This window comes from Giraffa tippelskirchi, chromosome 6 (genome assembly GCF_054371585.1).
Source record: "Giraffa tippelskirchi isolate mGirTip1 chromosome 6, T2T-mGirTip1v1.2.pri, whole genome shotgun sequence".
Lineage (NCBI taxonomy): Eukaryota > Metazoa > Chordata > Mammalia > Artiodactyla > Giraffidae > Giraffa > Giraffa tippelskirchi.
The window spans coordinates 46,696,796-46,714,426 of NC_137280.1; the positions used below are offsets into that span (position 1 = coordinate 46,696,796).

Genomic DNA, 17,631 nt, shown 5'->3' on the forward strand with positions numbered 1-17,631 from the left:
TTTCTGGGCTTCCTTTGTGGCTCAGCTGGTAAAGAATCTGCCTGCAATGCAGGAGACCTGGGTTCAATCCCTGGCTTGGGAATATCCCCTGGAGAAGGAAAAAGCTACTCACTCCAGTATTCTGACCTGGAGAATTCCATGGACTGTACAGTCCACGGGGTTGCAAAGAGTCAGACACAACTGAGTGAAAGTAATCCCTCAGAGGGCAAAGATTTTTGTTCACTCCTGTGCCCCCAGGCACGTACAGTATTATCTGGTCCACAGTAAGTATTCCACAAATATTTGCTGAATGAAAATGGCTTGTCCCCTCCCTCTTCAGTCTTCGCACAGATGTCCCTTTCTCAGGATGTTATGCCCTTTATAGGTCTCACCACTGCATGTATTACAGACTCTTACTGCCACCACTACTGACTGCACTAAAACTGACCACATTCATTATGGGACAGGCCGCACAAGGGTTTTTAATGTTTTATCTCATTTAATCCTCACAACAGCCTTTGAGCCATTTTTTTATCCAGTTAATAATAAACATTTATGGAGAAATTACTACATGCTAGGCCTATCCTTATGTGCTTGCAGATATTAATTGATTTTAATCTTATAGCCACTCTCAGAGATAAGTACTATCATCCCATTTTACAGACTAGGAAACTGAGGCAAAGAAAGATTAAATAAAAGATTAAGTACCTTGCCTAAAGTCACACAGCTAAAAACATACTAACTTGAACAGCCTAGCTCTAGAATCCTATTATTGGTCATTACACTATGCTTTCTCTACATATTAGACTTTAGCTACCCATAACACTGATGGGACAAGATTTAAATTCTTTCTTAACTCAGTATTTCTGAAGAATTCAAAATTGGAATACTCCCTTATCATGTCCCTAAAATCTTCTATCACTCAAAAACTAGCTTGAAAAATTATAACTGTTTTCTTACCCTTCTGTGGTCTCGTACTTTAGTGCTTGGGACAGCATCCAAGTCAACTACAGTCAATGAGGGATAAAAATGAGATAAAAGGTTAGAAAATACTTTACAAATAAATTTTAGAGCATCTTTTGTAATTAATTCCTTACTGGAAATTACTTTTCAATGATCACATTTCAGAATATTTTAAAGATACTACTTGTTTATCAATAAACATAACCCAGCATCCAATTCATTCCAGTCACATAAAATTCTTCCATTTAATAAATAAAAAAAGTAAAATCACTGTGAATTTAAAACTGATGCCTATAGAAACATAACCATCTCCTCTCATATTTCTGCAATCTGTGTAGAAAATTGTTGAGAAGAGTTAAACAACTCCCTTATGTGGAATTGAAGGAAATGAATTCAACTCCAAGCGCCTGGTTTCAGGGGTGAAAATTTTTGGATCAGGTATCCCAAAGGCCTCTCTGATTTGACCACAGTTCAATGTGTTCCTCTGAATAGCGCATTTTATCCTTTTAGCTACTACCTTTGGAAATAAATAGACTACTAATGGTAGCCTGTATTCCTTCTATAATATTTTATAGCCATGTTTTTGATTGTTGTGAGTTAAATCATATTCTTATGAATTAAGTCATCACAGTGTTTGGTAGAAACTGGGGTGGTTGGCATAGGGAGTGTCTACCCTCAGTGCCAAAATGGACCTGTATCCACATAGGCTGAGATTAGCCCATAAGTAGTCCCAAAGTTGCCAAGATCACACCAGATCAGATCACCAGCTAGGTCACCTAAGGGAAAGTTCCACCAAAATGGGTGTAAAGATTGAAGACTGTACTTTCTTCTCTCCTCTCTCCTGATGATATGCCTACTATTTATCATGGACTTTGGGTTACTCTGCTGTCAGAGGGTGATCAGTAAGACCACTGTTAAAACTTCTGTACAGATGGAGGGAGGACATCCCCTATCCCCTTCACTGAAGTCTTGCCCTGTGATCTGGGCCTGACGTGGTACACAACTTACTCCTGTGATCCTCTCATGTGATCAAAACAGGCTCCTGTGACTCCTCAGATTCTGCTGGTCAGACAAGCCTGCTAAGTAGGGTTTTGAATTTTCCTAAAAATAACTGGTAGGACCATCTCCTTCTTTTCTTATTACTTAACTGTTGTATTTTTATAACTCATTTTCCATGGCTGCACTCAATGGCCTGAAGGCAGGCAAAGCTGGTGAGATATTGCGAGGGTCATGCAGGACCCATCAATGTTCTCTGAGGCCACTAGCTCCACTCCACCCCTGGGTGCCCACCCCACCTCCAGTTACACACTCCCAAAGGACCCTAAATTTCTCCTTTGCAACATTCATCACACTTATACTTACTTAGCATCTAACTTCTCCAACAGAGTATAAATTCCTTGAGAGCAGCAGCATATTTCTTTCATCCCCATATTCCTTGGATATGGGGCAGTACCACACTCATAGTAAGCACTCAGTAAGTATCTGCTGATTAGCTAATTACCCAGAGATATAGCCCAGTATGAAGCTTATTTATAAAGATTTTACACTCTATGAAAACCCACAGACACACATGGTAGAGAAATGTTCCACAGGACACTGGTGTGTATGCCATGCATTCTTTCCCCTGGTGCAGATGTCTCCTGGCCTCGTCAAGGTACTCAACCCTTCTGGCTACAGTGAATGGATGGACTCCTCTCATGCATGAACAGCCAATCACTGTCCTCTCTGGGACTTACTCTTTTCTGGGACTACAGACCAAAGGGGCATGTGAGCATGGGGCTGCGACTGGAAGCAGCCTGCCTTGGACTGAAATCAATATTAGAGATGGAGAAAGAAAGCCGACAGAAAAACAACCCACTGAAATGATCTGAAATAGCAATGATTATTTTTTGCCTTTAGCACCTTCCTGCATTTTTAGTTTATTCAGTCTCTTCTGCTGCTCTCTTAGCAAGGCTTGTTGTTCTATCTCCAAGGTGTCATTATCTCTTGGATCATCTGGGTACATAGATTTCGGGTCAACTCGTGTTTCTGAATCTGGTACAAAAATAAGTTATATAACCAAGTTAAATCTTGTTTCCAAATGAGATTTTATAAAACTTCACTATAGATAACATATGAATAACATAAATTCAAAATCAAGGAACAATATAAATAATGAGATCAGCAAAGTCAAAGCACATCATCATACAACTAATGAACATGAAATTATACTCTTTAAATAAATGTTTTCACAAATTCAACATTATAAGGGAGCCCCAGAACAAGCAGCGCCTTACTGCCACATACTCCATCGCAACTCCCCACTGCCTCAAGACGCTACCCAGAGCCTGCAACCATTTGCAGGAGCATCCAAGCCGTCAATTAGTCAGATGGCTGTGACTCTGGCAGCCACCAGACACTCAATCACAGCTGAGGCCTCAAATATACTGGAAAAATGAAAACATAACGTTATTGGCCAATTAATATTTGTAAATATCATGCCAAAAAACAAAAACAAGGTAAAAATACAGGCTGGCTGGAGCTTTAAGAAGGACGTCATTTCTGGAGGAAATGACAGTTTAAGAATTCACCTATGGCACAAGTTCAAGAATATCAACTGATAAGAATGAAAATATTAAACCTTAATTTTTAAATCTTGAGAATAAAGATATAGTTCACACATTTAAAAAGTTTTTTAACCCATAGAAGAGTCAAGCAGAATCCTGTGCCCCACCCCCCACCCCCTTGTTTATAGAAAGGCTGAAATCTCCCAGGCCTCCGTGAGTCACCAAAAAGCAGGCTCAAGCAGCTAATGATTAGAACAACAGAGTTCCGGATTTGTGTCTGCTGCAATTCCTGAGTTGTTCTACAGATACTCATAACTCCCATCAGAGGGAAAGTGCATGATGACTGGACTGCAACCACGACATAAACTGCTCCATCTTGAGCAGTACTGAATTTATGACTAGGACAATTCCAAGAACTGGCCTCGAGAGAATGGGATTAACACTTCTGCTCATACTAATCAATATCTTTGTGTGCATCAAAATAGTTGTAGCTTGTTCTGCCCATATATATAAATGGGCAACTATGACTGCCAGCAGAGAGATGCTACAGAGCATGTCAACATCTCTAATACAGCATCCTGTGTCAGCATGAAGTTATAGAAAATGGACCTTCACACACGATCCCACAGAAAGATGTTCTGATGGGGGCGGGGGGGGGGGTTGTAAGCAGCTTTGGGCAGGAAAGAATTCTCTGCAGGAGGTCTCTTTGTCTTGTCACTAACCTTAAACCAGGCATCCCAAGCTCTACTTACCTCAAGCCCTAGCACACCTTTCAAATCTTCTGATCACGCAATACCCTGCCTAATTTGTTGACTCTTTCCATATATCCAAAGTAGAAATGAAGAACAGGTGATTAACAGATGACCATATCTCTTCCCTAGCTTCCCCTTCAGTAATCTCATGAACAAACAGTGTGAATCAGATAGCATCTAAAGAAAGATCAGGAGTCCACAAGCCTGCACGCAATGGGGGAGGGCAAAGACTCTGACCCCCATCTCACTGGATTAACTGAGATTACTTCCCTTCTTCCATTTAAGAACTTTCATGGTCCAGCAGAATCTTCAGAGATGGTTTTGAGGGGGACACTGAGTCTACCATTTCCCTAGACTGTCAGAGTTCTGATTGAAAACAACTTTCCTTCCTACCAACTTTTACAAGTATTGACTTTTTAAGCAACAAGCAGCCAGCCAGACCTTATTCCATAACAGCAGTGGAAAATGGGAACATGCTGAATATCTAAGAGTTAGAAAATGATTAAGAGCAAAGTTAACAGAAGAGGCTCTGGACACATGGACTTGGCTTCACCTGACTTCCCCACTTCCAGACTGTTTCCTCTCTGTAAAAACAAGAGACACTAACAACTAAGTCATATGATGAATGAGGACTAGTTGTGGTAACAGGGAAATGAATGCCTCGATTTTATGGTTTTAACTTTATTATTTTCAAGACCTCCTTACCTTCTTAAAAATTAAGGACCCCAAAGAAGTTTTATTCACCACTGTCCCATACATCACATTAGAAATTAAAACTAAGAAACTTTTAAAACATGAAAATACAAAAACACATTCTATTAGCTTCAGAGCAATGAAGTTATCACATGCCATATAACTTCTCAAAAACCTATATACACAGGAAAGAATAAAAATTAAAAGGACAAATAATGTCTTAGTTTATAATAAAAATAGTTTTGACCTCAAAAAGTCCCCTGACCAAATTCTAAGACCTACTGGATTAATATAACATCTGGCATATAATAAGTAATCAATAAATGATAGCATAAAAACAAAACTATGGTATATGTAATTGATGAAGTGTATATCTAAGTGGAAAATAAAACTGAATAACATAATTACATCTAGCTTTTATCTTTCATTTTAATTAAGCTCAGAAAGACTAGTAAATATACCAAATATCAAATGTTTTTATATTTAGGTGATTTGAGTAAAGAGATGTTTCCCTCTCTTTCTAAATGTTCAAAACTTCTAAAATAGATACTACTTTTAAAATGAGAAACAGAAGTAAACTCATCTGGTATAGGTCATATGACCACCATCCAACAGCCTGCCTCCTCTGCTCCAAAGGCTGCTCTGAGAGTGCTGCTGAATAAAAATCACATATAACCCATTCTGGTTCCCCTACACATTTTCAGTCTCCCAGGCTTTTGTTACCCTGGCAAACCAACTCCCCTAATTAGCTTTCTCTCCTCCTCCTAAGTGGCTGCATCAAATCTTTTTACTCCCTTCTTTCAACAATCCTTCATTTCCTCTGCTGCTCAGGGAGAGGGAGAGAGAAGAATGCTCTCTTCAGCAGTCATTTCCTCCCTCCCTTATACTGTAAGCCTCTTACTTCTCTAACAGCTTTCACATCAGCATCCTAACAAGTTCCTCCAACTCCAGACCCTGTGATCCCCTCTTCCCAGCCATGCTTCTTCCAAGGGTTCTTATGCTTATTGCCTCCAACACCATGCTTCCTAATTATTCAATCCTCATTCCAAAGGTAATTGGCTTCTGATCCAATAATTCCACCAAAAAAAGATCTATTTGAGGTCACCAGTGACCTACGATGTGACTGACACCTTCCAATATTCATTTTACACAACTGTCCTCCCTGGCAGACTCTGTTCCCTCAGTTTCAGAATTGACATTCTCCTGCTTTTCCTCCAATCACTGACTTCTTCTTCCTCTCTTTCCTAAGCTCATCTTGCTGTCCATCCTCCACTAAATGCCAGGTGCCACTCTTCACACTATGTCACTGATCTAATCCACTCCTGTGACTTTAAGAGCTGTATGCCCTGCAAAAGAAAATAGCCACACCAAAGCTCTACCTACCAGACTGGTAAACTGAAGAACTAGAGTAATACAGAAGTTTTATTTCATTATCACTTAAAATAGATACCATAAATGAAGCTTTACTTGAGAAAAAGGATACAAATGTCTTTAAAGACCCTTGAATATGGGTAGAACACTCTGGCTCTACCTTTAAAATAGCAGCATTCTTACCTCTATCTTTCAGCTCCTTAAAGTCATGAATATTCTGAGAAGAAGCAGAGTCTAAGCTCTTAGGTGACGGTCTTCTGACGGGAGCTTGTAACCGATGTCTGGCCATATCAAATACATCCATGGAACTTTCTCTTTTCCTGTAGATAATAACAAATTATGATAAAGGCATTTTTATGGGAAGAAAATCTGAGTTGACATTTAACTCCCTATACAAGAAATTTGGCATCTTTCACTACAGTATATTATAAAAATTTATTCTAGTAGCTGTTATTTCAATTCCCTGTATTAAAATGTTATTTATAAGGTCACTGTAATCTTTCAAAATGCTTGGAGGCAAAGTATCTTATTGGAAGAATAGAATGAGTTAGCTTTACCTTAAAATGTTCATGTAGTACCAACAGTAGTTTTTGGACAAAGAAATCAAGATTCAAAGACCAGCTCTGCTACTTACTGTAAGTTTGACTGCATCATCTGTGCCTAACGTAGCTGAGGAACTCAATAATATGGTGAATTAATTAACAAATAAGAGATTCTGTGAAACTATTTATAAAACTGGAATAAAGAACCAACACTAAGATGTCTCTGATCACAATACACAGTGAAAAGTGAAAACTACACCAAAGTAAAATATATTTAACCAATTCTTGCTAAATGATGGCAATTCTAACATATATTATCTAACTTAAGTTAGCACACAGAATTTACAAGGTACTTTCCAATACATACATTTATTTATTCTTCACTAGAATCTCATGGGGTAGAAATTATTATGCAAGATTTGCAAGTAAAAAAACTGAAAAGCTTCCTGGTTTCTCTTTCTTATACTGGTTTGCCAAAAAGAGTACATATGGTCTTCAGTTTATGAATGAAAATAAATACAATGTCAATAATCCATTACATTTAATTGAATATGCATGTCTGGAATATGGAAAGTTGCAAGTTAAGGCATTTATAACATCTTGAAAGTAAATATAGAAAAACAATACTGACCTATTACTTAGAAGTAGTTGACAGAAGAATTCTTTGTTGAAAATGACCACCTTGGGTTAACATTCCATTACCTAGCCAGTCTATACCTTGACATTTCCTCACCTTGTTTACTTAGCCAGAACACGCCTAGAGAATGCTGACAAAAATCTAAGTGAAGTATAATTATGCAGGTTAACATGCTACATTAAAATCCTACCATATCCTGGACTACAGTCATAAATATCAGTATAATTGAATGCATATGCAAATTGATAGACACAGTAACGATAACAGATGTTTATGACTTAGTATATATACATATGTATATTATGTAGCTATGTCCACCAAGAGCCTGGTTTATAGACACAGTTCTCCAAGAGGAACCAGGACTCCTTGGAGAAATGGCTGATTCCAGGGCAGGGGTAAGGAATATACAAGAGGAGCCTGGAGCCTCCTGCAGCAACAGAGTAAAAAAGTGCTCAAAAAACAAAAGGATGGGACATGTCAAAGAGACACAGGAGCCAACAGGAAAGACCTCTCAGTAGCCAAAGCTGCAACAACTTAAACAACAACACAAATAACACTGGATGATACAAAAAGTACAAAATAAATATACATGAAACAACAGTGATATAAGTAACTGGTTGGATAACTAAACAAAGGGAGAAGGAACATTCTTTCTTACAGAAGGATTCTAGCAGAAGAATTCTAAATATACATAGATAACACCCTCTCCAGGAGATGAAGCTTATTCCCACCACCTCTCAATTCTTGCGAGTGTGCTAAACTTAGTGGTGGTTCCAGAGTGTGCTAAACTTAGTGGTTCCATCATATGCACATCTTGTACCCCCTGATACAATCTTATGAGAAGGCTACCCTCTGTTATTCTTTCCAAAACCCCTTAACCCTGGCCTAATCATGAGAAAACATCAGACAAATGTAGACTGGGGGACATTCTATAGGACAGCCAGCCAATATCTTCCTAGGCTGTCATAGTCATAAAAATACAAAGAAAGACTGAAAAACTGTCCTGGATCAGAGGAGACTAGGAGACATGACAACTAAATGCAATGTGGTGCCCTGTACTGACTAAATCCTGGAACAGAAAGAAGACACTGATAGGAGAACTGGAGAAATCCATAAAGTCCGGAATTTAGGTTGTGGTTAATATTCCAATGTCAGCTTCTTAGTTGTGACAAACATCCTGTGAATGTAAGATGTTAACAACAGGGAGAACTGGGTGAAGGGTCTATAGAAACTATGTTTGCAACTTTCCTATGATCAAAAATTATGCCAAGTGCTTGCTTCGGCAGCATATATACTAATATTGGAACAATACAGAGAAGATTAGCATGGCCCCTGCGCAAGGATGACATGCAAATTCGTGAAGTGTTCCATATAAAAAAAAAATTATGCCAAAATACTCCCTTTTTCAGATAAACACTCTTCAAAGAAAATGTGGTAGTTGCCCACTTGCGTTGATTTTACAAGCTACTAAAAGACTGCAACCTACAGTTTGAAGAAGATTGCTTTAGAAAACTTCTGAGGCCTTTTGCCAAAAATGATCAGAAGTCTTTGGTAGTCTGTAAGCTATTTTGCTGGAACATACGTATTTCAGGAAACAATACAATGCTGAAGGAAAATATTAAAAAAACAGTTTTAAAAAGTAACTGTCTTTGGTTATTCCATCTCTGAAGTTTTCTGCTATTATTATTTTCCCTTCAAGGACCAAGTTTCTATGCCTGACTTTTCAGAAGACCAAAAAGGGGAGGTAAGTAGATTGTTTTAAAATTGTCTAGTCTATGTCTTCTTCAACTATCACTTTCCTATCTTGGACTTCCTTATCATCTAGATTAGCTTATGAAGCAACTTCTGAATCCATCTGAGTCCTAAATTAGTCAATTATTTTTCATGCAGTGATTTCTCTGTAGTGAGACAATCCATCCTAAAGACAGAGCTTGAAGAATGGCCTGTTTCTACTACTGATTTTTCACTGTCTAATCCTATTAAAAATGTCATGGTTAGGGATAATACTCTTGAAAGAAAGTCCTACTTCTTTCTTTCTTTTCTTTCTTCCTCCTATCAATACTACCACTGTCATCACCACTGCCATAAATACATTACTGGCAGTACAGAGGGACAATTAAAACGCTCAACTTAAATATTTTATATTCGGTTAAATCAATACTCATTAAATATCCCATATTTTCACAGTGAATAGATTTCACAACTGTAATGAAACATTTTATGAAGGTAACTTTATCTACATAAAATTCAAGAATATGAATTAAATAGCATATTAGCTAATTAAAGAAAGAGCTCTTGTGCCAAAAAAAGAAAAGAAAATATACCATATAGTACAAACACAAATAGACTAAAGAAATCACACATTATTTTCTATTAGTTGTACTGAGTCCCTCCCTTGCTTGTTGCTTGTGAAATGTGCTCAGTCATGTCTGACTCTTTGTGACCCCATGGACCACAGCCCGCCAGGCTCCTCTGTGCATGGGTTTCCCAGGCAAGAATACTAGAGTGGGTTGCCATTTCCTACTCCAGGGGATCTTCCTGACCCAAGGATCGAACCTGTGTCTCCTGCGTCTCCTGCACTGGCAGGCCAATTCTTTACCAGTAGCACCACCTTGTGAGTCCCTCCACTAGACTATAATTATTTAGCTTATTTCTTCTGTGTGTGTCGGGGGCGGTGGGGGGGGGGGTGGTGTAGCTATTTTCAATCATTACAATTTCACCAATAATCCATTAAAAACCTTTTTCAAAAAAAAAAAACAAAAACCTTTTTCAAGCTTGCAAAATTCTAATAGATGTGGGTTTATGATAATTAATCCTGTTTCAAAACTGTAGAATTACTGGACAGATTCTGATTCCTAATTCTGACAGAAAAGAATACAAGAACAGACAAAAATATGGAATTCAGAACTTGCCTTATACGAACGTCGTCATCACTGTCAATGTGTAGTAACCGCCCCTGAAGACGTCGCTCTTCACTACGAAGCTGTTTTCTCATTTCTGATAATTCCATAATTACATTTTTTTTCTCCTCTGAAAATTCCCATCAATAAGTGAAAAATAAGAGAGGTACATGAATAAAAGGTTAAACACTAAACATAACCTGACTTATCATAAACCTAAAATGCTCAGTTATATTTTTATGGAAAGTTATTTTTAAGGCTTTATATATAGATGCATTGTATGAAATTATTAAGACCCACAAACACACTTCTGATAATACAAGATTTTCAAACATTTAGAAACATTCTTGAGGGGAGGGAGAGAGTACCTTCCCCTATTAAGGTGCAGCACAATGGAGTTCCTTTGCGATGATGGACAGTTCTGTAACCTTGATTGTGTGGTAGTTACACAATTTACACATGATAAAAATGCACAGAACTACATACACAAACACATAAATTAGTGTAAGTGAAACTAGACGCAGGTCCATACAGCATGCCAATGCCAATTTCCTGGTTGTGATATTGCACCACTGAAGGAAGCTACAGGGAGGGTGCACAGCACCCCTCTATACTATTTTGCAATATTCTGTGATTCTTATTTTTCAGAACAAGAAAAAGTTAGAAAAAAAGAAACAATCTAGATTATAGGTTTAATAGCTCTACCTTCTGCACGAAGCTGGTTTTTCCTGGCAGGTACCGGAGGAGACTGTGCCATGGACATGGAACTGTCCTGTTTAACAATCACAACAAAGATAAATTCAGTATATGTCTTCCCTACTCAGAAGCTTTAAAAGAGGAATTAAAAAAAAAAATACATAAGAGAAACCAGATTCCCAACCAATCTATCTATAAACTTACCTACATCTGTTTTTTTCTTCCCACTACAATGGGAGAGGCCATGTCCCAGCCAAAGACAGTACTTTCACCCGTGTTCTGTATCTGACAAGTGACCCCCACCTCCTCCATCCCTTACTCTTCTTTCTCTACCACCTTTCTATCAGTCTGTGCTTAAAAAACTAACCTCACCCTTCATCACTCACTATCCATCATCCATTCTCTTCCTTCACAGCTATTCTTCTTTAAAAAAAAAAAAAAAAAGAGTATGTGCAGTAGTATGGCGCCTGCTTCCTTATTCCCATTCACTCCTCATCTCACAGCCACTGCCTTTGCATCTCCTACCAAGTGATCCCTCAGCGATGCATTCTATGGGCATTTTAAGCCCTTACTTTACTTGCCCATGTAGCAACTACTATCACTGACACTTTATTTCCTTGCTCTGCTGCTGCTGCTAAGTCACTTCAGTCGTGTCTGACTCTGTGCGACCCCATAGACGGCAGCCCACAGGCTCCCCCGTCCCTGGGATTCTCCAGGCAAGAACACTGGAGTGGGTTGCCATTTCCTTCTCCAATGCATGAAAATGAAAAGGGAAAGTGAAGTTGCTCAGTCGTGTCTGACTCTCAGCGACCCTGTGGACTGAAGCCTACCAGGCTCCTCCGTCCATGGGACTTTCAAGGCAAGAGTACTGGAGTGGGTTGCCATTCCTTGCTCTAAGTGGTGGTAATTCTCTACTGTTAGATCCTCAGCCCTCTACTTCCCCTGAACAACACGAGACAATCGTACTACTTAGGCAGTAACGTTAGTAGTTTCCAAACTACAAACCCAGTGCAGAGCTCCTTCCTCGGCCAAGACCTGTATTTTCAACCGCCTACTCTATATAAAGTTGTCATTGACTCCGACCCACCACACACAGTCAGTATAACACTATCTGTGTTTCATAAACATATCTTGAAGTTGTCACCCTTTCTCAATTCTTAATGTCACTGCCATTGTTTAGGTCCTCAAAATCACATCTGGACTTCTGCAAAAGCATCTTAACTTTACAGTCTTGCTCCACCTCCATGATGCATCTCCATACCACTGCCTGAGAGAACATTATGCAAGACAAACACGGCCATGTTATTTTCCTACTTAAAACATTACATGAACACCATACATGACCACAGACCTACTAAATCAGAACTACAGAGGGTGGAGTTGAGGAAGACATTCTAATACATTTCTTTGTCTATTCTAGTAATTGGCCTCTTTGGTATCCGCTGGCCTACAGAATGAAGTCAAGCCCCCTAGCACTCCATACAACACCCTGCATATGTTCCAACCTTCACCTCCCCTACTTCACAGTCAGGCATTATCAGGCCAGACCAAACTATGTATTCTCCATGCTGCCACGTGGCTTACAGTTCCCTCCAAGATTCTGCATGTGCTGGAAGTTGCTCTTCCTCATCCTCTTTTTGGCAAATTCCTACTCACTCTTCAAGAGTCAACTCAAGGATCAACCCTTTCTGGAACATTTTCCTGGCTGTCTTTTAACTGTAATTCAGTCTAAAGTACGAGGGACTTTATTAGTGTAACTACAACTAGCTGCTGCTGCTGCTGCTGCTAAGTCGCATCAGTCGTGTTTGACTCTGTGCGACCCCACAGACGGCAGCCCACCAGGCTCCTCTGTCCCTGGGATTCTCCAGGCAAGAATACTGGAGTGGGTTGCCATTTCCTTTTCCAACGCATGCATGCTAAGGTGCTTTAGTCATGTCCGACTCTGTGCGACCCCATAGACGGCAGCCCACCAGGCTCCTCTGTCCCTGGGATTCTCTAGCAAGAATACTGGAGTTGCCATTTCCTTCTCCACAACTAGCTAGTAGATATATTATCAAAGAAAAAGTCTTCCTGAGGGACCTGGACAAGAGCTACATGCTAAATTATGAGCTGTCAAAAGAATTTAAACTTTGGGGCACCAAAATTTTATCATTTACAACTGAAGAAACAGAAAAATTAATGTAGACATCACCTATGTTTCAGATCTGAAAAAAGTAATCTAGCCAATTAAGATGAATAGGAAAATCTCATTCAATCCCCTTAATCTTAGATGAACAAATCAAAAGAAAAAGCATATACCTGAGTAAAGGAAGTTATAATGCTGTCAACTGAAGGAGGTCTTTGGAGTCTGCTTGCAATCTTATTCTGAAGAGCAGGAACTACAGGAGAAGGCTGTCTCAAGTGCTGATGTGGAGGGGGGCCGGGGGTGGGAAATATATATATATACATATATATATATATATATATATGCATATACACACATACTCCCCAACATATGTCTATGTGTGTATACACATACCCCAACGTGTATGTGTGTGCATACACACACACACACGTATACATATACATATGCAAACATACACACCTCTAATAGTTAACAAGACCACCAAAGAGGTTTGGACTACCATTGCTTTAATAAAATATTTACCAAAAAATCTATAAAAATATTAGATCGCTATGTTGTGCACTCAAAACCAATATATTAATATTGTAAATCAACTACCTTCCATTAAAAAACATATCTACCCAAGAAGTCAGAAATTCAACTGTATAAGATCAAATATATTGGTTAGGACAAAACAAATGGATTTATATACCCTTATTAAAGAATATGACTATCAGATTAGGATTAAAAAATTCAACAAACTGAAGTAAAGCAATAGCATACCAGATATTGGGACAGCAGCAAAAACAAGAAAATATAGCCTAAGTAAAAAACTGTCTTAATAATAAAAAGAAATAGGATAAAACAAAAAAGAAACAAAAACCCTTTCTGGGAAAATGATATAAATCAGTCTCTAAAATCTAGATTCCCTTGTCACCAGGAACATGACGGATCAGGGCAGAACTCTGCATCTCCAGGAGAGAAGAAAACAGGGTTTCAGGTCACAGTGTAATAAAACTAATAGCTCCCAACTTCATATTAAAATAAAAATACTGGAAACACAAAAACTCCCAACAAAATGCAATAATGATTGTCTGGGTAAAAATATAAATGTGTATTTATAAAGGTGGATGCTAAATTGTTCATTCTCCATAGTACAAAATCAAATATTACTTTCACTAGTGACTAACACAATTAGAAACATATGAGAGACAAAGTTTAAAAAGAAACTCTAGGTGACCACAAGCAGAAGTATAGCAACAAATTAAACCTTTTAAAGGACTGCAGAGAATGAAGCAAAGAAAGCATAACAAACAATTAACTGTCAAGGAAGCAAAAACAAAAAAAAAAAGTCAGAAATTCAATTAATATGATCAAATATGTTGGCTATGATAAACATAAATGGATTCAATATCTCATTAAGGAGATTATAACTCAGATTAGGATAAAAAAACAAATTTCAAATTAAAATATACAGACTAAAAATTAAAAATGCAGGTAAAAAAGTAAAAACTAAAAGAGTAGACATATATTTTAGGCCTACATAAATTAAAAAATATCAGCTAACAATGATAATTTCAAAATTGAGAGTAAAATGCATTAAAAGGAACAAAGCTGCTCTAAAACTTTGATACATCACAACTAAACTGTAAAACAGTCATAAAATTGCATATCCCTAAGCATTTTTTTTAGGTGTAATAAGTGGCAGAAGCAGAACTATGAGAAACAACTTTCATTTTCAAATAATCAATTTTACAATAAAATATTCTCTGCTTTCCATTCAATTTTGCTATAAACTAAACATGGCTCTAAAAAACAAACTTTGTCAATTAAAAATGTGAATGATATGACATTTGACTGATAAATTTTTAAAGGCTGAGAAAATACATATCCAATTATATATCTTAAGAATGAAGGATATGAGCCTAATGTTCCTAGAACACTGAAAATAAAACAAACAAAAATATAGATCTGACTTATAGATTCCCCTTTAAACAACATTTCAGCAAATTCAAATTGTGAATACTTATTTCTATCACCATAAAACCTGGGGAAAAAAAAAAAACAAAAAAACCTGGGGGTGAGAAATCCAAAGAGTGTATTTGCACCAGTCAGAAATGGTTCATGTTTTCTACAGAAGATTACATATTGAACAATGGACCAAAACACACCATAAATACACCAGAGCAGCACACTGGTTGATAGCAATCTTTTTGTCAATTCTACTTAGAAGAAATAATGTCTGCATAAATCTAAATTTCTGAAAACAATATTTTAAAAATTGAATTGGGCTAAACCTACAAGATATGGGGTTTTTCAAGGTATGGTTCACAAGCCAACTGCATCCAAACCCCTATGGGTTACTAAATCACACTTGGTAAATCAGACACTGCTGAGAAAGACTGAGGGCAGGAGGAGAAGGAGGAGACAGAGGATGAGATGCTTGGATGGCATCACCGACTCAATGGACAAGAGTTTGCGCAAACTCCGGGAGACAGTGAAGGAGAGGGAAGCCTGGTGTGCTGCAGTCCATAGTGTCGAAGAGTTGGACACGACTTAATGACTGAACAACAACAACAAATCAGCTACACTGTAGATGAGACCAGGAAGACGCATTTTTATTAAGTCCCTAGTGATACCATGGGCTCAGTGGTAAGAATCCACCTGCCAACGCAGGAGATGTGGGTTCGATTCATGGGTCAGGAAGATCCCCTGGAGAAGGAAATGGAAACCCACTCCAGCATTCTTGCCTGGGAAATCCCATGGACAGAGGAGTCTGTGGGCTACAGTCCACCAGGTTGCAAAACAGATGGACATGACAGTGACTAAACAAGTGATACTGTACATACTAAATTTTAAATATAGCTTTGAAATATAAGCAAAGATATGAACTGGATTTTCATAAGGGCCAACTGATTTTCTAGAGAGAAAACACCTGTCTAATAACTTTGATTCACGCACCTAAGGGTGAATCAACCCCCATCTCAGAAACATGGACTTCAAATCAATCTGCAGTGAGCCACAAGTTTCTTTTTTAATTTTCAGTCCATCATGGACAGACGTGTAAAAGAGTAAGAATGAATTATAGTTGATCCTTGAACAATGCAGGTTTGAACCGCACAGGTCCCTTCCACAGAGATATTTTTCTGTATCCAATGCTGCAGTACTACAGGCAGTGGTGGGCTGATTACACAGACATGTAAGAACTGCAAGTATGGAAGGCCAATTATCAATTATACACACATGGATTGACCCCTGGGCTTAACCCTGGTTCAAGGATCAACTGTACTAGCTAAATAAAAACTTTTAACAGATGTTACAAAATCCAAACCAAACTTTTTTTTTTTTTACAGATTCAACAGACATAAAGTTATAATGACAAATTGCTACAAAGTTTCCAAACACTTTCAGTCTTATCAGGAACAGTTCCTAGGGTGCTGGTCTACTGACCATGGGAACCAAGACTAAGAACCTACTCTGTTTAGTTCTTTGGCCCATTTTTTGATTGGGTCATTTATTTTTCTGGAATTCAGCTGCAGGAGTTGCTTGTATATTTTTGAGATTAATTCTTTGTCCGTTGCTTCGTTTACTATTATTTTCTCCCACTCTAAAGGCTGTCTTTTCACCTTGCTTATAGTTTCGTTTGTTGTGCAAAAGCTTTTAAGTTTAATTAGGTCCCATTTGTTTATTTTTGCTTTTATTTCCAGTATTCTGGGAGGCGGGTCATAGAGGATCCTGCTGTGATTTATGTCATAGAGTGTTTTGCCTATGTTTTCCTCTAGGAGTTTTATAGTTTCTGGTCTTACATTTAGACCTTTAATCCATTTTGAGTTTATTTTTGTGTATGGTGTTAGAAAGTGTTCTTGTTTCATTCTTTTACAAGTGGTTGATCAGTTTTTCCAGCACCACTTGTTAAAGAGATTGTCTTTTCTCCATTGTATATTCTTGCCTCCTTTGTCGAAAATAAGGTGTCCATAGGTATGTGGATTTATCTCAGGGCTTTCTATTTTGTTCCATTGATCTATATTTCTGTCTTTGTGCCAGTACCATACTGTCTTGATGACTGTGGCTTTGTAGTAGAGCCTGAAGTCAGGCAGGTTATTTCCTCCAGTTTCATTCTTCTTTCTCAAGACTGCTTTGGCTGTTCGAGGTTTTTTGTATTTCCAGACAAATTGTGAAATTATTTGTTCTAGTTCTGTGAAAAATACCATTGGTAGCTTAATAGGGATTGCACTGAATCCGTAGATTGCTTTGGGTAGTATACTCATATTCACTATATTGATTCTTCCAATCCACGAACATGGTATATTTCTCCATCTATCTGTGTCCTCTTTGATTTCTTTCATCAGTGTTTTATAGTTTTCTCTATATAGGCCTTTTGTGTATTTTTTTTAGGTAGATATATTCCTAAGTATTTTATTCTTTTGTTGCAACGGTGAATGGTATTG

At 38.0% G+C, this 17,631-nt stretch overlaps 1 protein-coding gene and 1 non-coding gene across 45 annotated transcripts in view; one reads left to right on the top strand and one right to left on the bottom strand.

Annotated features, from left to right (window-relative positions):
* Positions 1-17,631, bottom strand: part of CSPP1 (centrosome and spindle pole associated protein 1) — a 180,388-nt gene that overhangs the window by 9,385 nt on the left and 153,372 nt on the right. For 20 of the 44 annotated variants that reach the window (XM_081503197.1, XM_081503195.1, XM_081503187.1 and 17 more), the window contains 6 exons: positions 13,378-13,482; positions 11,089-11,155; positions 10,396-10,513; positions 6,488-6,624; positions 2,845-2,976; positions 940-986 (listed from right to left, as the gene is read on the bottom strand). In XM_081503197.1, coding sequence (XP_081359323.1) covers positions 940-986; positions 2,845-2,976; positions 6,488-6,624; positions 10,396-10,513; positions 11,089-11,155; positions 13,378-13,482 — 606 coding nt within the window. Of the gene's footprint in view, positions 1-939; positions 987-2,805; positions 2,977-6,487; positions 6,625-10,395; positions 10,514-11,088; positions 11,156-13,377; positions 13,483-17,631 lie in introns of those variants that run through there. The other 24 variants (XM_081503198.1, XM_081503172.1, XM_081503170.1 and 21 more) reach the window with 4 other exon arrangements.
* LOC145511754 (U6 spliceosomal RNA) lies at positions 8,754-8,860 on the top strand. Its single transcript, XR_014058135.1, has one exon. It is a non-coding gene; the product is annotated as a U6 spliceosomal RNA (small nuclear RNA).